At 30.8% G+C, this 24312-nt stretch overlaps 1 protein-coding gene across 1 annotated transcript in view; it reads left to right on the forward strand.

Moving 5' to 3' along the window:
- The window catches only part of LOC106469631 (protein spire homolog 1-like), a 125790-nt gene extending 102569 nt beyond the window's left edge, over positions 1-23221 (forward strand). The window contains exons 8-14 of the mRNA XM_022399127.1: positions 2322-2425; positions 9593-9701; positions 12511-12725; positions 13710-13847; positions 14586-14687; positions 16249-16379; positions 20273-23221. Of these exons, the coding sequence (XP_022254835.1) occupies positions 2322-2425; positions 9593-9701; positions 12511-12725; positions 13710-13847; positions 14586-14687; positions 16249-16379; positions 20273-20720 (1247 nt within the window). The 3' untranslated portion in view covers positions 20721-23221. The remainder of the gene's footprint in view (positions 1-2321; positions 2426-9592; positions 9702-12510; positions 12726-13709; positions 13848-14585; positions 14688-16248; positions 16380-20272) is intronic.
- Positions 23222-24312: the final 1091 nt, after the last annotated feature.

Genomic DNA, 24312 nt, shown 5'->3' on the forward strand with positions numbered 1-24312 from the left:
ATCGTGAACCCTCGATGAGATATCAAGGAAGTTCCAGACTAGAAAAAACTATATTGTTTGTAAGTTTATGAAACTTTTGTTTATGAATCATTGTTTACAGTAACTATTTTGTAATAATTGTTATTGTAAATTGTACTGTTGTGTGTATATTAAAACGTATTTGTGTTAAAAACGAAAACGGTTGTGTATTGGCATATATTTAAATACTAAATCCAAAGTATAATTTAACTACTAAATTTAAATTATCAGTTAACACGGCTTGTAAAGGAACTGCCCACTGTTGTTATCCATTGAAAAGAAGAAAAAGTACCAGCACGTGCTGTTGAGCTGGATGCTCATATGACGAAAAGGTGCAAACATGTAAAAGCGAACGCCACTGCCATTGGGTGCACGACGTCCCATCGTTAATGGAACTTAAATAAAAAAAATGTTGATATTTTTTATTGTTTGATTTGTAATCCATTGGAGAATCTTAATATCCTTACGAATAAACATGTGTTTATAGAAACTTTGTTTTAATGCAGTTAGTTTGTTTATTGTTAAGCGCAAAACTACACAACGGGCTATCTGTGCTTTGTCCAACGCGGGTATCGAAACCAAATTTTTGCGTTATATTTTATCAAACTTACCGCTGAATCACCGGAAGACTTTGAAATTAGTTTTAGAAATTAACGATTACACTATTTGCAACTTAATTACCATTTTGTGTATGGTACTGTGTAATTCCTTGGAGAATAATGTGTTTGTTGTTCTATCCTTTCTGAATAAATATATTTTTGTAGAAACTTTGTTTTCTTTAACATAAAGTAAAAGTAAGTTTTCTGCATATATGATCATACTTGAAACTAGGACGGAAAATAGCTGACTGTAGTATTTAAGATTTTTACTAACTATTGTGTGTATAGTGTTTTGTATTTTTCATCAATTTTTTAAATTCCTCTTTTCCATATTTGATGATACAAATTACTTATGTGGGTTTACTTGCAGTAAAACAAAGACAATACTTGTAAAAGTATTTTGAATAGAGTTTAGTGGAATAAAAACGTATTTTAGGATTCCTAACTTATTTTCCAGTTTTTTTTTATATATACATTTCTAGGATTTCAAAAAATCTTGAGTGGAGAGATTGAGTTGAATCAAGCTTACTCCCCTATTGTTGCGCGTTTGAGCGGTTGACCTACATTCACGTGGCAGTACAAGTGAAAAGTGGTTTACACATGCGTAACTTAGAAGCTGTATAATGCATTCTTCCCTTAGGCGGTTAGGGCTGTAACCTTCTATATCATGTACTTAACATCATTCCTAAACACCATATCTTTAGATGATTGTAAGCGCGTGCTCAAACCGGAAGGGAAACCCCCAATTGTGCTTAGTATGGCCCACACTTCTGACGAGTTTTCTTACGGTGAGGTATTTCTTTCTGTTATATTTTCACCGAATCATTTAAAGATATTCAATGTGTATATAAAGTTGAAAATCAATTACGTATTTTCTGTTTATACACGAAATTTTAAGTTGAGCTTCAAAACGTATTAGTCCGAGAAAATCGAAGTTTGTAGAGTTATTTCTATGAAGTGCGATTATATTCAACAACTGTTATTCTGAATAAAAAAAATAATAATTTATTGTATTTACATTGTTTCGTATTTGTTTGTTTGTAATTAAGCACAAAGCTACACAATGGGCTATCTGTGCTCTGCCCACCACGGGTATCGAAACCCAGTTTCTAGCGTTGTGAGTCCGCAGACATACCGCTGTGCCACTGGGGGGGGGGGGGCAATGATTTGTGTCTAAAGACAAAAAAAAATTAATTAATTTTATGATAGTTGTGATTAATACTTAGATACCTTCCACTTTGACTTAGTCCAACGGTTTAGTTTAAGTAAGAAATTAAATATTCGTGTTTTGTATATACTGAATTCATTTTTATATAACTTATAAAAGCAAGTCAAAGAAACGTTTAAACCCATTTCAGCTATAAAAACTTTAACGTTATTACTCCTGAACACTATACATCTGTATTAATAAAATATGTACACACCTATAAGTGTAAATCTCACATCGAATTGTTCCAGTAAATTACTGTTTTATTGTATTTAAAGAAATAGTGTAAAACGTGATTAATTATATGCTAAAATTTTATTTTGCTATTCTAACTGTTGCATTAAGGTTTGAACTGATCACTCAGGAAATGTTAATTATGCAAGTTAGCTACGTAATTTAAAACTAGCAGACAAGAGTCATTTTACCATCAACGGGGTAGGAAAGAAATTATGTTAAACGAATTATTTAGAAAACAATATTATTTTTCTATTCATCAGTTGAAACTTCCAGAACGAAGCTTTGCAGTGACGACTTCACCCCTAAACCTCGCCGGAAAGTGATTAAACCGGATTTAAATCTGCGGCTTTCTTCCAGTTTTGATGTAAGTTGTGCGGATTATCATCGTTTGTTTTCTGAAAAACTGTAGAACAGTAAAACATGCACACTGAATATGAAATTAGTAACAATTTAAACGTTATAATAGTCTAGCTCAAAACTATGTGCAGTAAACACCACATGACTTGCCATAAAGTTTAATGATTGATATCGTAATTAAAAAAAAGAAAACATACGTCACTCTGAAAAGGAGGTCAGAATAACTCGTTTTGTGAACATAAGCCTACAAAGAAAGGGCTGCAATATTCAAAGTATCCTTTTTTCTCAATTTCTTTTGTTGTTCAAGTACATTTGTACATGCTATGCTTTGTACACGTACACTTCAGCTTGTACATATGTATATTTCCATTACATTTAACATGTATATATTACTTAATAGAATTTCAATTTACTGTGTCAACATTACATGTATAGCTTTCAAAGAATAATTAGTAATATGTCAACTGTTCTAGGTGTTGCAAAATAAAAAAAAAAATCACTGGATTCAATCTAGGTATTCTTTTACCTCAGCTCCCCCTTTCGATTATTAAAAATAAATAAATAAAAAGTAAAACAAAATATTAAATTAAACACTTTTAATCTTTTGAACAACTCACATAAGCATAAGTGAAACTTTATCTCTTAAAGTAGTTGTTGTTTTAAGAGTATAATTGTTTGTTAACATTACAAGCCTTAAGCAATCTAAATCTTTTGTAACTAGACGCCAGTATTCTATAACATTACTGATTAGCTGGACGTTCAATTACCTTACCTTATCCATCAGTAAAAACATTGTGCGCCACGTCATTTTATGGAATTTCACGGTTTGTATCGTTATGTGTATTTAGAAGAGTTCTGCAACCATCAGTGTGTTATTCATGACTTGTGAAATGTCAACCTTCTGTATAATTAAAAGTCCCCGTAGTCGTTTAAAACGTCACAGGTTGTGTGGTTATGAGACCTGGTAGGTAAAACTTTATTGTACGTATGGTTATGAGACATGGTAAGTAAAACATTATTGTAGATATGGTTATGAGACCTGCTAGGTAAAACATTATTGTAGATATGGTTATGAGACCTGCTAGGTTAAACATTATTGTAGATATGGTTATGAGACCTGCTAGGTAAAACATTATTGTAGATATGGTTATGAGACCTGCTAGGTTAAACATTATTGTACGTATAGTTATGAGACCTGCTAGGTTAAACATTATTGTACGTATGGTTATGAGACCTGGTAAGTAAAACATTATTGTATGCATGGTTATGAGACCTGCTAGGTCAAACATTATTGTACGTATGGTTATGAGACCTGCAAGGCTAAACATTATTGTAGATATGGTTATGAGACCTGCTAGGTTAAACATTATTGTAGATATGGTTATGAGACCTGCTAGGTAAAACATTATTGTAGGTATGGTTATGAGACCTGCTAGGTTAAACATTATTTTAGATATGGTTATGAGACCTGCTAGGTTAAACATTATTGTAGATATAGTTATGAGACCTGCTAGGTTAAACATTATTGTACGCATGGTTATGAGATCTGGGAAGTAAAACATTATTGTACGCATGGTTATGAGATCTGGGAAGTAAAACATTATTGATTACGCATCGGACTCAGCTTTAAACTTGTTAATTTATTGGAAGAGGGCGTGTCTTTCAGAAAGAACTGGAACATAACAGTAAATGTTTTTGATAGACATGAATATTGATACTTATATTTAGATGATTTCTTAGAGCCGAAGACTAACGTGTTACATGGTGCGTCGCTGGCAATCCCAGTATTTACAATTAAGCCAGCGCGATGCCAAAGTTAGAAGACTGATGTCAAGACTGGGAATTTACGTGGAAAGAGCTACTGAACGCATAATTGAACATGTGCATTTTGAAACTGACTTTGTCAATTACTGTGCTAAAACATCCAGACAGTATTAAATCTATTTGTGCAATAATAACTGATCTACCATCAAACCATAAAAAGTATATAATTCTGGTATAATTTATTCATTTATTACAGTTTTCAGTTAAATATTGCGTATATAATTTAAATTATAAATTGTACTGAATATAAAGTTACATACATCTTTAGGCTATTTGACATATAACAAAGAGAGAACCTTTCTTCAAAACTGTGATATTTTGATATTGTTTTTTATATATTTTATAACAAGAAAGTAGTATCAATATTTATGAACATAATAAACATTTACATTGTCAACATGTGTACAGTAGACGTATCTATTTTCCTATAGTTCTTATAATCATTGAAGGTTTTTTACTTATAATTATTTTTCTGGTATAAACAAACTTAAATGCTGTGGATGTTTATTGTTCTCTTTTTTACAAGGATGTAATTGAAAATACATCATTTGTAAATCCACAGAACCATTCTTCTTGTGGTAATCTTCTGATGTTGATAGATTCGTAATGAAATAAACTGTACTGACATTATGTCTGGAACACTTTACAATTCTTCCAAGATGGGTCATCCACATAACCATTCTTCTTGTGGTAATCTTCTGATGTTGATACATTCATAATGAAATAAGCTATACTGACATTATGTCTGGAACACTTTACCATTCTTCCAAGTTGTGTCATCCACATAACCATTCTTCTTGTGGTAATCTTCTGATGTTGATACATTCATAATGAAATAAACTATAGTGACATTATGTCTGGAACACTTTACCATTCTTCCAAGTTGTGTCATCCACAGAACCATTCTTCTTGTGGTAATCTTCTGATGTTGATACATTCATAATGAAATAAACTATACTGACATTATGTCTGGAACACTTTACCATTCTTCCAAATTGTGTCCATATTTGCTGGCTTTAAAACTTATGGTGTAATATTTCTGACACAAGATATCATATTATGAATTGTTCACATTTACATATTAATACTATACAAAATTCACTGTCATATACAACTGTCGTGATGTTTCTCTTCATCTGTATAAATATCAAAATTACAATATATCGTGTGGCATACACATACGTGTTGAACTGCTCTTCTGTGTAATATGTTTGACTCAATTTAAGCTTACCATGCATGGGTTTGGATCATAAAAATTTTTTTTATGTCTGTTATTTTATGTTTATGCAAAATTTAATTTTGTAACTTCCATCCATGTGGCACTTGCATGAGTGTGAGCCATCTGGTGAAATACCAAATAAAGAAAATAATGAATTATCAATTATTAAACAACTTTTCACACACTTGAAGTCCTGATGCGTGTCATCTGGGTATATTTTGTTCTGGCAGTATCCTCATTTTGGATACTATGATTTACAGCAGATAAACTGGAAATGTCACATGTTTTATCATCTGGGTATATTTTGTTCTGGCAGTATCCTCATTTTGGATACTATGATTTACAGCAGGTAAACTGGAAATATCACATGTTTTATCATCTGGGTATATTTTGTTCTGGCAGTATCCTCATTTTGGATACTATGATTTACAGCAGGTAACCTGGAAATGTCACATGTTTTATCATCTGGGTATATTTTGTTCTGGCAGTATCCTCATTTTGGATACTATGATTTACAGCAGGTAAACTGGAAATATCACATGTTTTATCATCTGGGTATATTTTGTTCTGGCAGTATCCTCATTTTGGATATTATAATTTACAGCAGGTAAACTGGAAATGCCAAATATTTTATAATTTGTTATGCATCCTATCATTACTTTAGGGAAGGCCATGGCTTTCATCATGTATGTGTGTGTGTATATATATATATATATATATATATATATATAACAGGAGCAGTTAGTTCCTGTGACAAAACCCTCTTTATGATGGTGTCATAAAAGACTGTCTATATAATTTTGGGGCAACAGCTCAAAATTCTGTATTTGTATGGGAACTGGTATTTATAAGAAACTTTGGCATTTTTTTTGGAGATCTTCTTTATTCAAGGAGTTATAAAATTCACCAACAAATCTGATAATGATTTGAAGTATAATACAAAGGTTCTAAATGTAAAATGAAATAATTGTATAAAAACTTTATTGAACATCCCAAATTTTGTTTCAATGTAAAAGAAAGTTGAAGTGGTAAAAAAAAAAAAAAGAATTGATATGCTTTACAATCTTGTTATAATAATTATTATAAATTGTATATAAATATGAGTGAAAGAGCTACATGAAATTTGCAGGAAAGTAATCCAGAGATATAATATTTATTTCTAGCTATATAATTAAACAGCACAACTGAGTACAGTATTCGAAATAAAATTTTCTCTATCTATTTATATGTCACAGGAAATGTTACTAAATTATAGCCTGTGCTTTAAGAAGAGAAAACTAACTTGGCAAGTCCTTTATATCAGACACAGTATCTGTTCTTGAATCACTTTTTTACTAACTCCACAACAAACAGATGGGAATATTTTCTTCAGATTTTTTAGAGCATTGTCTTCATTAATGTTTGAATTGTAGAAGTTTCTCTGTGATTTTTCTCAACTGTTTACTATGTCATTTCTGGTTAAAGTCAGTTTTACTCAGTGGTTGAGGAGTAATCTGAACAAAATAATATAAACTACTAAACATTTCATACAAAAAAGTTAAAGGTTTTAAAAATTATTTTTATAGCAGGTAAAATGGAAATGTCACATGGCTTATAATTCATTATGCATCCTGTCATAACTTGAGGGATGGCTATGGCTTTCATCATATATATATATATATATACGAAGAGCAGTAAATCCCTGTGAAAATGACAGGCAACTCACAAACTTATTGGGATATATGAACTTGATATTTTATTTCAATTAAACTGTAAGAGCTTACTTGATGTTCTGCAATTTGACAGAACAATTTTCTGAAGTTCACTTCTTTTAGAAATTAAGGAAGCTGTTTCTCCATAAATAACATCCTATCCCACTATATTACATAAAATTAAACATTCTAGTAAAATATGCCTTTTATTGAGTTTGTGCTAAAAAAAGTAGTCTAAACTGTATCTGTGACAAATACTGTTGGTTAACTGAAACTTTTATGACTTCTGTCATTTATACATTTACAAGCTAATTATTTTTGTACAAAAGTTATATTGCATTTTGTAATCAAGCCAGCTTAATTTTTAGTTTTTGACAACTTACCCCTGAAAAGAGACACCTGTCAGTTGTATTATATAACGAACTAAGTGCAAGGATGCTTGTCAGTGACTTGAAGCTTTAATAAATCAATTGGAAGAACATCAGCCACAGAATATTAGTGTTTTCGTTTCATGTAAATTTTGCTTGGTCCTTATTAAATGTCAAGTTACTTAGCTGCCATATATAATTAAAGAAAATATGAAAAAACATTTTGTTATAAGTAGAAATTTAACTGCTAGAAATGAGAAGCCTATAAATGAAGGAATCGTAGCACGTTATGACTAATTACTGATAATGAAATGTTAGACAAATGAAAATCATAGATGTGATGTGCTTTTTTAAATAATTACTGAGTAGAATTGGCATCAACCTTTGCTATCTATAATCCTTGTTGATTCTATGGAGAAAACCAGCCTTTATTGCTTATAAAATGTCATTTTATTTATACATACAGTAATAGAAATCATTATGGAAATGCACGAACAATACACATGCAGGAGTCCCAGATGCTTGAGTAATGGCAACTAGATGGTGAATTATTTATGGCACAAACATTATCACAGAAAATGAAAAATAATAGCAAACAAGTTGTACAATGCACTATATTACATATTGTTTTTATGCTGCCATACAGTCTCTCAATTTGTGATTGTGGAATATTGTTCCATGTGTCTTCATTATTCAACACAATTCAACTGTGTTGTTTGGTCACATTTCAATCTTCTCAGATTTTACGTAAGCCCATACAGCTTCAAGATGTTAATATCAAGACTCTGCACGTACATGCCAAGTGGTGACTGTAAGTATTCTGTCAGTTTCTTTACTGTCAAGATATCATTTCACTATATTTGCTATATGCTTTGGATCATTGTATTGCTGGAGGATGATTCTTCACTCAATTGGTTGTGTTCTAAGAGAATGGCATAATGGTTCAGACTTTACCTGAACTTGTCAGTAGTCAGTGTGCCATCAATTTTATATAGATAAACTATACTAATCCCTCATCATGCTTCACTGGAGATATTGTACACTGACTATGATACCATTTTTCCATGCCATCAAACTAATTGTCATTGTTTGTTGCCAAACAATTTAAACTTGGACTCACTGTTAAAGAGTACATGTTTCTAGCTTTGCTAATTCCACTGTTTGTGTTCCAATACCCATTTCAACCTTTTAGTTTAGTTAACTCTTCTCAGCAGCGATTTTTGAGTAGATACACATATGCCAAATCCATTTTATGCTAATGTGTATCCTATAGTTCCCAAGATGACATTCTTACCCGTATTTACAGCGATGTCATTGGTGAAATCTCTACTTGACCAATGTCACTTTCACATACCCTCTTCAGAGTCTTGCATACAATTTCTAGTTGCCAAACAATTTAAACTTGGACTCACTGTCAAAGTGTACATGTTTCTAGCTTTGCTAATTCCACTGTTTGTGTTCCAATACCCATTCAACCTTTTAGTTTAGTTAACTCTTCTCAGCAGCGATTTTTGAGTAGATACACATATGCCAAATCCATTTTATGCTAATGTGTATCCTATAGTTCCCAAGGTAGGAGCCATGACAGGATCCCACTACTATTACTGGTCTTAGTATGATTGCCTGTACCTTTATAGGCTTTATAGAGGTGTGGCATTTTCTGATGGGTTGCATAACAGCCAATCACCATATAAACTATCAACATGTAACTATATTGTGGTGCAGTTCCTTTTCACATGATAAAGGGTGGTATTGCTGTAGTACTTTCTGTTTATATTATGTTTACATAATCTTTGTTTAATACTATTAATGAGTATTTTTAAACCTGCATAAAATTTCTTAAAAATGACTACTTGTTTTCATAAGATATATGTTTACTGTGTACCGATCTGCTTGTTACTTTTTTACTGTAAATATATAAAAATATTAGTCATATTAAGGATGTTTTTATGGGTATATTGAGTATGTGTGTTTGTTATAGATGTTTAAAAAATCTTGTAGAGAAGATTAATGATATCTTTTAAATAAAAGAAGATTGGTGAATACTGAATCTTTTTGCACAATTTTTGAAGGAGGATGATGGTGATGAAGATTTTCCTCCAAGTCCAGCAGAAGAACAGCCTCAGTCACTTCCAGTAAATGTTTCCCAACCCCCAAAACAAAGATCTCCATGGCAGACAAGTAAGTTTTAAGCATCTACAAGCCAATTAGGATAATTTCCAATTTATTGGGACTTAATATTTCAGCTTAACTTGTTATAGGTAGTAAACAAATGTTACCCTTTTTCTACTCCAGTGATCCCTTGTGTGTTGTTTTTCAATTATTTATTTTTATATTAAATCAAAAGTTTTTCAGAATATCAGGTCCATATGCAGAATTCTGGAAAGGGGGGGGGGGTAAGTTTGTAAGATCAAAAACCAACACATATTGTTTGAAGCACAATCAGCATGCAAAGCATACTAATGCTGTGGAGGTCTGAGGGCATGCAACTATTTCAAGCCAAAAAATGCTAATGCTGCATCAGAAGAATGTATACTATGTAGAAAATGTAAAACACCATAAGCAGCTGCACTATAATTATATAAGCATAATTTTGTTTACATCACAAAAATAGTGGTTTGGTTGAAACCCCCTGCATATGTGCATAGATATTATTACTATTCAACAAAATATTGCCAGTAATTATGTGTGCATACAGAGAAGGATTTTACTCATATGTGTAAGTTATTCAACAGAATAGGAAACAAGAAAATATATATATATATACAAATTTACAATTATGATATTTTTAATTTAGTTGCCTGTATAATGTATATTTATTACTTTAAGTCCATCAAAACAATGATTATTATGGAAAAAACTTTATGCAGTTTTTTATGGAATGTAAATAAAGTCTATAATTGTGCTCACTGTGTTATTGTTATAAGAAGCAAGGTTGTAGGTATTGTTTTTTACAAAACTCTTATAAATTAAAGACATTATACACACTATTATCAGGGGTGAATACTGCTCACAGCACATCAACCAATAAAATGCATCATTTGGAGATATTTATCATTATTGGCCAATCATACAAATAGCACTCGGATAAGACTGTCAGATTGGTTTAATAATGATTGACATTAAAGCTGCTAAATAACTTCTCCTCTTGATCTTGTTGCCAAGAAGAACTAATGTTGTTAGGTCGATTGTTAGTCCTCCTCATGATCTTGTTGTCAACAAGAACTAATGTTGTTAGGTCGATTGTTAGTCCTCCTCATGATCTTGTTGTCAACAAGAACTAATGTTGTTAGGTCTATTGTTAGTCCACCTGATGATATGTTGGCAACAAGAACTAATGTTGTTAGGTCAATTGTTAGTCCTTCTCATGATCTTGTTATCAACAAGAACTAATGTTGTTAGGTCAGTTGTTAGTCTTCCTGATGATATTGTTGGCAACAAGAACTAATGTTATTAGGTCAATTGTTAGTCCTTCTCATGATCTTGTTATCAAGAAGAACTAATGTTGTTAGGTCGATTGTTAGTTCTCCTCATGATCTTGTTGTCAACAAGAACTAATGTTGTTAGGTCAATTATTAGTCTTCCTCATGATCTTGTTGTCAACAAGAACTAATGTTGTTAGGTTAATTGTTAGTCCTTTTGAAGAATATTTAATGATTCTCAGAGTCATGATTTGCCTGCTTTCTGACATTACAATAACTTGGACAAAAAGTAGATCAAATAAGTCCTGGTACTGAGTAACAGCAGAACTTCACTCCTGTTACACACACTTTCCATGAGTTTATTGTAATTGTTGGTAGGCCAAGTGGAGCCTGCATATTGGAAGTCAACTGTGGAAGTTACAACCATGACTATCAATCCTCTTATTCTTTTAAGAGTAGTCACATATGCACTGTGTACTGTTGACTGCTCTTCCTCTATCTCATCAGTATTTCTAAATTAGAGATGATTATGATGGAAATTAAGAGTTTCTGCCTGGCTATTTAGCTCGTGTGTCATCTAAGTTAATGCTGTTCAGGTTAAAAGTAACAAATATGTAATCATTGGGAGAAATTTTCTATAGATTAGGCAACTATACATGTATATATAATCAGTAAATTCAAACACAGTAAACTTACCAGTAAAGCTAGGTGTTATCATTTACTTTTGACTGTTCTGAAGTGAGTGCTGATTGTCGTTTACATCTAGCAAAAGCTTTACAGGCTGCTTTGGTCATCTGTGTTGTTGAACTTTCAATATTTGTTGAAACCTATTCAGTTATTTGAGATAAATATGGCATAATCATTCTTTATCAATATGAAGTTCAAGTATTTAAATCCAGAGTCTGATGAGCCTTATTGTGAGTGCCTGAGCCCCTGTACTCAGACTGATGTAGAGGGGTGACTGTACCAGCGTTACTAGTGGACAGTAAATGATGTTGGGGTCTTCTCAGTTATCTGCTTATAGGTCTTTTGGTTGCTAGATTTTAAGAAGTTCTAATTCTAATTCTGCCTGGATTTTATTTGGGAACTCCAGACCTAAAAATCTTTATCCCTTGCCTCTGATGAGACAAGACGTTGGTGATGATAAGCATGATAACCTTGTATATTAGTATTTAGTAATGTATATGAGTGTACAAGAGAAAAATGTGCATAAAACTTTATATATAAAAGCAAAGCATTCACTACTGACTGAACTAACATGGTATTAGAACATTATTTGGGTTCTGAATTTGCCATATTAAATATTTTTTACGATATTGTAAATATTCAGAAGGAATTTATATAATGAGTTATTATTCATATCAGGGATGTATAGTTTGAGTTTCTTTTTTTCCTTGTATCATTGAAGGAGGGAACATGAACATGTTTGGGTTATACTCTGAAGCATATTTATGGTATATATATATTTTTCCATATCGTTAAGCCACATAAACATGCTTATTCTTCATTTGTAAGTAAGTTCGTAATTGTATATGGCTACTGATATTTTTATAAAATATTTTCTGCAGTGGCCCTAGATTTGGCAAAATACAGCACAAGCTTCATATCTGAACGAAGACACAGTATTTCAGTGTGTGAGTCTCCCACTGATCAGTTCCCAAACCAATTGAAAGGTCGATCTCCTCTTCAGAGGAGCAACACACTGGCTAATGGTCAAAATGACAGTGGTAGTGGCAAAGCGTGTTCAGATTCTGTCAATGCCATTGCGGAGTACTGGAAAGCTGTAAGCTTTTTCTATTATGGTTTCTAAATAACGTTTTGAAGACTACTTCTTAAAGGTCATTGATATATAATCCCATTTAATAATTAAAACATTAAAAAAAAGAACAGGTAGACTTTGTGTAATTTACAAAGATTGAATTAATATATACTTAAATGAGAAATATGAATTTTTACCTTTCAGTGTAAGCTTTTGTAAACTTCTTTTTTTTGACAAAATAATGATTAATCACATTGAATAGGTCCATTGTTCATTCTGATTACAGGTGGCAGTGGATGTCGTTGACTAACTATCTTTTTTTAGTCTATCACTTCAAAATTAGGCATGGCTAGTAGTCATCATGTAGCTTTGCAATCAATTAAGCACAAAACAAAATCTCATTGGACAAGAAAACTTGTATGTCATTATAATATTTCATAAATTTTATATATTATAAATATAAGTTTATATTTACATTTTAAACTATAAACAAAATTTTGAGCTAGGGCAAATGGGGTGAAACTGCTTACTATGATAGTACTCGAGTACTAACCCCCCATGTAATTTCATATTGATAGAATTCTTGAAAACAGTACATTTTTCTCTTAGTATTGATACCCTTATGTATTTTTATTGCTATTTTAATGTTTAGTAGGTTAAGAAAAAAATAGAAGCACAGTTTCCTCTCCTATGTTACAAATGAGTTTTTATTTCACCCATGTAATGGACAGATACTCCAGCTAGTGTGTCTATATATATATATATATATCCACATATACATACATGCTTATGTGTAATTTTGTTGGTGTTTTTTCATTAACTACTGACACATGAATAAAATAAAAACTTGTGTAAAGATCTAGTATTCCATAAATTGTCACTGTTAAACTAAGTTGAATATTTCTTACAGAAATAAAAAATTTAAAGACTTTTTTGACTACAACATTTTTAATCTGTTTTGGAATGGTCTAGAATGGATAGGTTAATATGTTTGTTGTTTTTTCACAGTCTCAATGGGGTAAGGCACTTGAGTGCCTGTCTCTTACACTAGAAGAAGTGGTACACATTCGAAATGTTCTAACAAAAGCTGAGTTAGAATCCTTGTTGGTTAACAAAGAACTACATGATGACTTAGAAAAAGGAAAGGTAAGTTTCACCAGTCCTTATTATTGTGATGAAAGAGGACAAAAAAGTGAAAGGTATAAAATATAATAATTCGTTGTTTTGTGTGTCTAAAGGAACGAGGAATGGTGTGTATACTATAAAATATTGCTATATGATAAATTAGAAAAAAATAAAATGTCTATCATAAGAGTGAGCCTATTTTATAATAAAGGACAAAACTAAAAGTAACATATATTCTGATATGTATTGTAAATACATAAAAAAGAGGGGTACTGTTTTTTGTAGTTTAATTAATATTAACTTCTGATCAGAGCAACCTACCTATTTGGGTTGAAATTAAAATTTAACCTGGTATACATAAATATTAGAATGCATTACTTCATTTGTTGGATACCCTTGCTGTTAAAGATATTTTTAGTCATAATCTCAAAGATATCTTGAGATTTTACTAGTTTAGGAGATTTAGGTTAGGCCTACATACATAAATTAAGGTGACAATGCCAGAAAGTGTTCATAATAAAAGCATAATGATAAAAAATTAATTAAAAAAAAGTTAAATATATTAATCATTATAAGGTATTTCAAAAGGCAGTTTGATGGTTTAATAAAGAATACTCATCTTTCGTTTTTAACAAAAATGATTTAAAAGTTATTTTTATGACCCGGGTTCTTTTTTTTTTTTCTATTTATTTTTATTTTATTATTAAATATATATATATATTATTATTTTTTTTCTCTTATTGTTTTGATTCTCAACAGATTTGCTTTGCGTGTAAGAAGACAAAGTTCTCATTCTTTGGTTCCTGGGGAGTCAAGTGTAAATTGTGTGAGAGACTTGTTTGTGAGAAATGTTCAAGTAAGGTAAGAAATACAAAATCCTAGCAGTAAAATAATTAACAAGGAAATAAAATAACTTGTATAAAAATAGGATGATTTGTATAGGATATTTTACATCAAATTGTTCTGTATTTGAATTTTAGTACGGTCATATTTACAGCAAAAAATTCTTTAATTTATTTTCTACACATACTACTTAGCTTTAATTATTTTATACAATATACAAGGATGCATGTTATAAAGAAAGTATTGGTTTTGATAGGACCTCATAAATATAGCATTGTTTCTAGAGGTAATTTACTTACATGTGTAAACATGTTATTTTAAGTTTGGATTTTTCTTATTGAAAAATTAGATTGATAGTTTGATTTTGACTAATCACTGACTGCCAAAGTCAGTATAGTTCTTTAAACAATGTAAAATGTGGAATATTAAAAGCTTACATCTACCATAAAAATTCAAAATGTGTCTAATGGATACTAGTGTTGATTATAGCTTGATTAATATTAGAATAATATTTACAAGTTAAGATTCATTTATTGAAATCATAATTTTCAAATACAATGAGTAATAACAAGTTAATTTAGTTCTGTGTATTGCAATGTGTAATTGGATTGAATGTTTTGTTTAACATTAATGAACATTTGAATAACACAGTGATAAAGACAATTGCCAAATGTAAGATGATATTACACAGTTTTCTTTATGCACAATTGTGTGCTGTAGTTATAGTGACCTTTAAAATTAAATGCATTTCATTTTAACAGAATAGTTTTATCAGAAAAGTACTGCATACTTACATAATAGTCATCCCTTACTTTTTCTGCTTTTTTGGGGGGGGGTGATGTGTTCAAAATACTAAATCCCTTGTATATTGGAAGGTACTTGGTATGTGTACCACTGGAAGAATTGTGAATTAGTTAGTGCTTCATACCATCATAAAAGTTACTGGATAAAATTTATTTTCTTTCATATGAATACCATTCTGTGTTGTAAATCTCTATCCGTTTTTACACATGAACATTCATTTTGCAAGTTATAGTGGTCGGTTTTCATGTACTATGTGATTTCCAGTTCTGAAGTGAAAACATTTAATAAACATTCTTTGTGTAATGAAGGTGAGTTTGATGAGATAAATCATGACTTCTAATGAAAGATAGCTTGGAAAAGTGGATGTATCGATCATGAAAGCAAGTTTGATAAGATGAACTGTTGCTTCTAAGAAGGTTAAATTGGGAAAATGAATTTATTGTGTCTAATGAAAGAGAGTTTGGCAAAATAAATCACTGTTTGTAATAAAGGTTAGCTAGGAAAATTAAATTATTATACTTCGTGAAGGGTGACTTAGAAAAATCAACAAACTATTGATTTTAGAAATGAAGCCTTGTAAGTTGAACTGCTGTGTTTTCTGATTAATTACTGTATTTTGTGAAAGCAAGTTGGGTAATCTTTATTATTTTATGTATTAAACCATTTATATCAAACTCTTAGTCTTTCCCATATTAACCTTTTCTAATAAAGTAATATATTTTTTAATAAACAGTTTAATTATTGTTTGTCAATATCCCATTTATCTTTCTTACAGATGCGTATTCCAGTTGAGCACTTTGCTAACATTCCTGTGTACATGCTTAGTCCGACACCAAGTCCTCCACCTGAAGAAGAATCATCACGAAAATCTTTTTGGAAGTTGCCAGAAGCTTTTAATTTCACTAGGTGAATTGTAGATGTTTTAAGACTTAATTTCCTTTTGTTCACATCTTTGAAAAAATTCTGAATTTTTATATCCAGAATAATTCTTTAATTTTATTAAGTAAACATTTTGTCACTTAACCTAAAATATAAGGACCTGTTGATCCATCTTTACTGTCCTATCCACAAAATTAAACTCAAAACAAAAACAACTCACATCCAGTCTTTATAATTTAAATACTTATTACATCTTCCCTTAAACTCCCTTAAATTTACTGCACCTACCACACCTGAAGGCAACCTATTCCAAAGCCTAACCACCACGTTAGCAATGTAAAACTGTCTTAACTGAAGATGATTCCTATTCTGCTAAAATTTATATTTGTGTAGTGAAAAACCACAGTAAAGAGACTGAAAGGATGCACAAATGTGTTGAAAGTAGTTTATCTAATGTCAGACTTCTCACTGTTTGTTCCGTTTACTGTGGTTTTTCACTAATTGCTATACACAAGATCATGTACTTTTGTCATTATTATTATATTTGTGTCACCTAGTCTTACCATTCTGACCATTAGATATGAAAACAGGTGATGCATTGGTGCTTTCAATTCCCTCAACAACCTTAATCACCAACCAGATCCCCTCTAACTCTTCTTTTTTTTCAAGAGAAAAGCATTTCAGAGATATTGACCTGTCTTTGTACGACAACCTTTGTGTAGCTTTGTGCTTAACTACAAACAAACAAATTATCCTAGCAGCCATCCTCTGAAATCTTTTTCCAACAATCGACATCCTTCCTAAAGTAAGGAACCCAAAACTGAACACAATCTTCAAATGAGGCCTAACAAGTGACCTATGAATATGAAATTATAACCTATTTAAACTTATATTCAATACTTCTTTAGGTAGATCTTGAAAACCTACTTGACCTACCAGAACATCAGAGCTCCTTTTCTTCCATAACACTGTTAAGATTATTTCCCATCAAAATTATTATGATAACCATATAACCATATACATTACCTTGCATTTACTATAATTAACAATCATCTGCCATTTATTTGCCCAACTCATTAGATAATCATAATGCTTTTCTAAGCATCCTCCTCTTCATAGCAAGCAATACCCAAGACTTTAATATCATCAACAAATTTAAGCAATATATTGACCATTCCTTTATCTAAATATGTCATCAATGTAACTCAAAGAAAATAAGAGTTCCTAACACTTGAGCCCTAAGATACTCCACATATGACATTAATCCAGTTTGACTGAATTCCATTTATAACCACCCTCTACTTTCTTCTCTTCAATGAGCCAACTTATCCCCAACACCTATGGAGATGAATTTTTTAACAAGCCTTTTATATGGCACCTTTTCAGATTCTTTCTAAAAATCCTTCCCCTCATCTACATAAACAATAACTTCTTTAAGAAAGGTCAAAAGATTAGTAAGGCAAGATTTTCCCAAAGTGAAACCATGTTGATGTCCAACAAAATTTGAAAATTCAGATAAATGACTTTGCAAAACATCTTTTATCTGACTTTCAAAAACTTTTCCTACCAATAACGTAAGATTAATAGGTCTATAATTACCTGGACAATTCTTATCACCTCTTTTGTAAAAAGGATTAGCATTAGTTAACTTCTAATCTTCTGGCACCTGCCCACTATTCAAAGACTTGTAAACAATTCTAGCTTGTGGCTCACTTATCTAACCCTTGAGGAAATATTACTTTGCCTAGGAGAATTGTCATTATTTAAACTTTCCAATTTATTCTTAACAAACTCATAATTAATGTAATCGTCTTGCTTCTGTTTAGAAATTGTTCAGGCTGATGAATATCACTTAAATCTTCATTAGTAAAAATTGAAGACAAAGCAAAATTTAACAAATCAGCCATCTGATAAGGAACAGAAATGAGCTTCCCATTATCCTCCTTCAGAGGCCTTACTCCCATCTTAACATTTTGCTTACCAGTAATTTATTTAAAGAAATTTCTACTATTCATTTTTACATTTTCAGCAAACCTTTCTCCATATATCCTTTTTGGTTTCCTAATATCATTGTTAACCAAATCTATTGATCTTCTATAATATTCTAAGTCTCCTGTCATAGAAGTCAGTTTAAATTTCTTGAATATACAATGCTTTTCTTTAATTTTACCCCTTAATAACCTTTGTGAACTAACCTGGTCTTGTACTCATAACCACCCTTTCTTTATTATAAGAAACATTTTTGCCTTGAATATTTAAACATTTGAACAGTATTTCCAATTAATTCAGTTGACCTTTTCACAACAGATAATTCTTGTTACATCTCTTCATTATTTGCTTTGTCAAAATTTGTAACCCAAATCTCATTATTTGTGATTTCCATATGCAGTAAAAGATTGAAACTAACTGAGCAATGATCACTTGCACTCAGATGTTTCCTAATCTCCACACTCAACCATTTCTGTATTAGAACTTAATAATAATAAGTCTATAATACCATTGTTCCAAGTAGGTTCCTTGACCAATTGATGATGAAAACCATCTTGTACAGTTTCTAAAAACCTGTTGTCTTCATGGATTAACTTTAATGTTTTCCAAGGATTTTATTTTGTTTGAAACTTCTTTACTTTTATACAACAATTGGCATTAATATTGCTTTTATTCTTTCAAGATTATGGCTATAAGATTAGACACTTAAAAAGCAATAACACTGATATTGACAAGGCAAATATTTATTACAAATTTATAGATGTAACTGAAGAACTTTATTGTAAAAGCATATTATTTATTCTCAAACGTATATTTTCCAAAATATTTTTTTTACAATAAGTTTCAACTTAATTAATGTGTTGCTTCAAATTTTGTATTCGGTCTTTCACACTAATGACTTGATTCAGTCCTTTCGAAGTTGGTAAATTTTATAAGAATATAAAATTAAAATTTTCTGAAATATATTTTCTGTCAAAATAAATTCATTTGGATATGTGAGAGTGGCCCGGCATGGCCAGATGGTTAAGGCACTCGACTCGCAATCTGAGGGTCGCGGGTTCGAATCCGTGTCACACCAAACATGCTCGCCCTTTCAGCCGTGGGGGCGTTATAATGTGACGGTCAATCCCACTATTCGTTGGTAAAAGAGTAGCCCAAGAGTTGGCGGTGGGTGGTGATGACTAGCTGCCTTCCCTCTAGTCTTACACTGCTAAATTAGGGACGGCTAGCGCAGATAGTCCTCGTGTAGCTTTGTGCAAAATTCAAAAACAAAACAAATATGTGAGAGTGCAGTTTGGATATAGCAGTTTCTGGCTATGTGAAATGGAATTCTTGAGAGCGTGACACTTATACCAAGATGAACAACAATTTTGAAATTGTATTTATGATGTGTAAACCACCACTTCTAGTTCACAAGTATGAAAAGCAAAATACCATCAATGTATAATTTAATCTGAGTACTTGTGGTAATTTGTATTCTTTTCTTGACCAAAATGGAATAGATGTTATTCGAGGAAGGTTAACTGTCAACATGCTGTAAGAATTATGAAGCATTTACTTTCATTTATTGTAACAATTTTATTCAATAAAACTTCTGTTTTAAGTTTGACTGGGGTTTAATAGCAGCTCATTTTAAACATGGTAATCCACATCTTTAATTTAAGCAGGGTAACCTGTAAATATATATGTATAATAGAGGTGGTTTTACCAACAACACAGTGTTGAAAACAAAATGTATTTTTTTTCACTGATGTTGAACACAAAAACATGTTTTATGCAAGGTTGTAAATACATTTAGTTTAACAGAATAAAAGTATCAATGTTTGTGATAAAAAGTGAAGTACTAAAGACACTGTTTATATATTTCCAGGTTTATTACTTATTTTATATGTAGAAAAAGATTGAAACAAAGTAATATGTTTATTTTATAGCTTAACAAGTGGTTCGGCTCCTGCATCTCCAAACCTGAGCACCAGAAACAAAAATGTTCAACAGGCAACTTCAAGGCCTTTTTCTGCAGGATCTCAGCGGAGACTCCACCATTCTGAATCAATTCATGTTCTCTGTGCTGATGCGGAGAGGAAACGAAGAGGAGTGAATGTCAAAAGAGCACCACTTACACGTTCAAGAACAATTACTCAAAAACCAGAATCTCCAACAGAAGAGAAAATTCGAGGGCAGCTTATGAGAGTTTGTCGAGGCTGTAAAGGTATGGTGTGTCACATCATTCTAGCTAGCCGTAACACTGTCACAACCACACATAAAAAAGGAAGAACCACGGACAGTAAGCCACAACACAGTAATGCCATCTCGTGCACCATTGCATGTCTTTCACCTGTTGAAGCAAGCCCTCCAAGTTCTCCAGAAGGACATGTGTAACAAATTTTTGATACAGTCCTCTCTAAAGTTTGTTAAAAAAGGACCTTGATGATAATATTAATTGCAAAAGCAAACCAAATGTAATTATAGTATGTGTGTGTATGTACAAATAATGTGTCATAAATTTAGTTGTCAGAATTACACATTTTTGGCTTTAGGAATTAAATATCAGGTTACCCTCCAACTAGAGATTTACTAAGAAAAGCAAAATATATATGACTACCGATGAAAAGAATGTATTAAATCAATCATACAGTTTTCAAAAGCACAATGTCATCCAACCCTTCTTGACATTGTTCATTTATGAAAAAAATCACAAATGTTTTCCTTTTTAAAATCATGTATTAATACTTACTTCTATATAAAACAACAATACATGCAACATTCAGATAGAACATCAATACATGACAGAGTTACGAGGATAGGTCACATTCTTTAATATTTACAAGAATTTTGCCTTGAGACCATGCTATGTAAATACTTTCAGAATAATTTGTTTTACGCTTGAGTATGTATATTGAGTTTTTTATAAGCATGTTGTAGTTTTGTCACCAAACTGATTTATGTGTACATGTTTATGACTAATACTCCGTTGAAGTTTGTTACCAGATCAATGAAAAAAACCATTGAACACATTAAAATGCTGTGTGTGATTACTCATCATTGGTAACTTAAAAATACATGTAAAAATAATGTCAAGAAACAAAGTATTTAACCATTATGATAATTAAGTAAATTGTGATGGGTGTCAACCTGGAAATTTTGGAGACAGCTGGTTACCTGTTTTATGTATGTGGTAAATGTATAAATGTATTTGATATGTGTCTGAAATTTGGCATAAAAATTCAAGTATATAACATATTAGTAAGTAGTCAGTAATGTAAAGGATTATGTAATAATTGGTTGTAAAAGAAATAACTGAGAATACTTTTCTGGTTGTTTGCTTTTTAAGGTTTATAACTTGATTTGTTTAAATGTAAAATAATACTTTTACCAAGTCTAACTAAGATTATTATATTTGTTACTTTGTACAAAGTATTCACACCCATTGAAACTATTTTATACTCTTAAACCTGAACCTGGTCACATGTAAAGAGAATTATTTCTGAAATGTATAACAGAAATGAGTACATTGTCTATTTAATATTCATTGTTGATTCCAGTGATTTCACAGTATTTGCAAGTTTACTCATAAACTTGTAACTTTTGCTCTAACCAGAAATTGCGTATGCGATAATTAAGCATTATTTGTAATTTTCTATACTACAAATAGTATTTTTTTTATTTTACAGAAAGACTTATGATAAAAGCTTACAAATTCTGGTAATTTTAATGTAAGAAAAAAGGTTTTGACATTGGCTTTTTGTGAGAGAGAAAAAATAAAATTTTGAACTGAAAATTGATCTTTAATTTAATTATGACACTCCAGGTTAAGAGAAAAGAAAGATTTGGGTAGCTTTAGTTGCTGTTTTCTGAGATATCAATCTGAACTAGAAGTTTAATATGGTCAACTATGCATTAGTTACAATTGTTACAATATTTTTTTAGCAAAATGATAAGAGTTTCTCAAATGGTAAACATCTCTCCTTAAATTATAGTGATGAAAATATTTGGTTAAATTATATTTTTGGAAATTAACCCCTAACTTGTGAAAGCTTGTGCAATGTCATATTGTTACACCTTTTTATCAGGATTTTTTATTTTTATCCTTCATTATCTGTGCATTAAAGCAAATGTGCATAGCAATTATTGCTTAAACATATAATCATTTCTAAATTTTTAAAACTTAATGAATGTTTCTTATTCTGTATGCACAAGACAGAGAGAAATATATGTATATATGTTTTCATGCAAGAGCCAGACGAAAATACATAGGTCTTATAGAGTTAGTTGTACAATTAGATTCAAAGCCTCTCTCTCAGAAGCAATGCTGACACAAATGTTGACTACATTCCCAGTTTCATTAGAGTTACAAGCATCAACTAGGCACAAGTAACTTACAAAACCTCGAAATCAACTGCAAGTTAGTTGTATTGAGTTCCTAAATGCATTTCAGTTATGTTATAGTACTTAGAAAGGCCAATTAGATTAGAAAACAATGATTTGGCATGTTATTTTCAAAGGTATTTGGCAAGCTTATCAATGAAAGGTTATACATTGCTTTGGGAAAACATTGTTTTCAATGAAGTCACACATTAGGAGGTATTTTGTTTTGCATGAACTTTTAAAATTACTTTAGGACATAAGCATATGAATGATATGAGCTGGCTTCAAGAATTTTTAAAAATATATTTATTTATATTTTTAGTTTAGTTTAGAGGATGAGACAACCGAGATGGACCATTAGGTCCTTTGTTTTCCCAAAACATTATGTTGTGTTAAAGGTTTTAATAAACTGAAAACTTTTTTCTGAATTTTATCTAGTTCCATAAACATAAGGTGGTATATATATTAATTTCCTGCAGTAGTATGAAAGATATTATTAAAGGATTTTTAATTTCTAAAGGTGTAAGAAAGGTTTTTTATTTTAATTTTTTCTTGTGTATGAAAAAAAGATAAATCTTTAATAATAGATTTCAAAAACACAAACAGCCTACTTAACTTAAAAAATCAGAATTCTTATGAAAATAATAAACTTTGAGAATTAGTTTTATAAACTTCTTAGGACATAATTTATCAGATTATAGCTGTTTATTTGATAAATTTAACATTGATTAAATATAAATTTTATTAAGCTCTCCATAATGTTTGATCAAAATCAATGTCTTTTTAACTGAATTAAAAATTATGAGCACAAACTTACGTAGCATGTGCAAAGCTTTATATACTAAAAACAACTATTCTTTGCTAAAAAGTTTATATTTAGTTTCCAATGGTTTTGTTCATATCTTTATAAAGATTCTGTGTACCATTGTGAAGTAACTTTTTGTTTAATAACTGCACAACTTGTATTAGTGTGATTACATCAAGCATTTTGTAGATAACTATAAACTGCTTATTGTCACAATCTCAAAACCAATCTGAAAAGGGTTTTAAATCAACATACTTAATCACTCATGAAAAGAGTAGCAGATTTGGAAAAGTTAATTTACAACTGCAACAGCACTATAACTGTGGTTTGCAGACTTCTGATAAAGGTCAAGTTAAAAATACTTTTTTATGAATAAAATAAATCGTTTTTTTTTGTTTGTTTGAAGCATACTCAAGCAAGATTTTGTGTTTGTACTACGTTTTTGAAAATATGTTTTGTAATTAAAATAATAGGTTCTGGTAATTAGATTTATTGTTAACATTTTTCTTGAAAAAAAATAGATTAATGTTTTTATTAATCTTTTTTTGCCCTGACAGTGTGCAACTAAAAAATTTTTTTAATTCTAATTTGAATAGTTTGTTCTTCATTAGCAGTAGTGAAATGAAGTTGTTTTTATTGGGCTTCTCTAACTATACTTTTGTTCATTTAATTTGCTATAATGTTGTGCATCTCAATCACACTGAAATCAACAAGTTTTAATGGTTTATAAAATATGGCTGTGATTTTCAATAATTTTTGTTTGATTGGTTGAAATTGCTTCTCTATTATTTCATGTTCAGC

Source organism: Limulus polyphemus, unplaced genomic scaffold (genome assembly GCF_000517525.1).
Source record: "Limulus polyphemus unplaced genomic scaffold, Limulus_polyphemus-2.1.2 Scaffold98, whole genome shotgun sequence".
Lineage (NCBI taxonomy): Eukaryota > Metazoa > Arthropoda > Merostomata > Xiphosura > Limulidae > Limulus > Limulus polyphemus.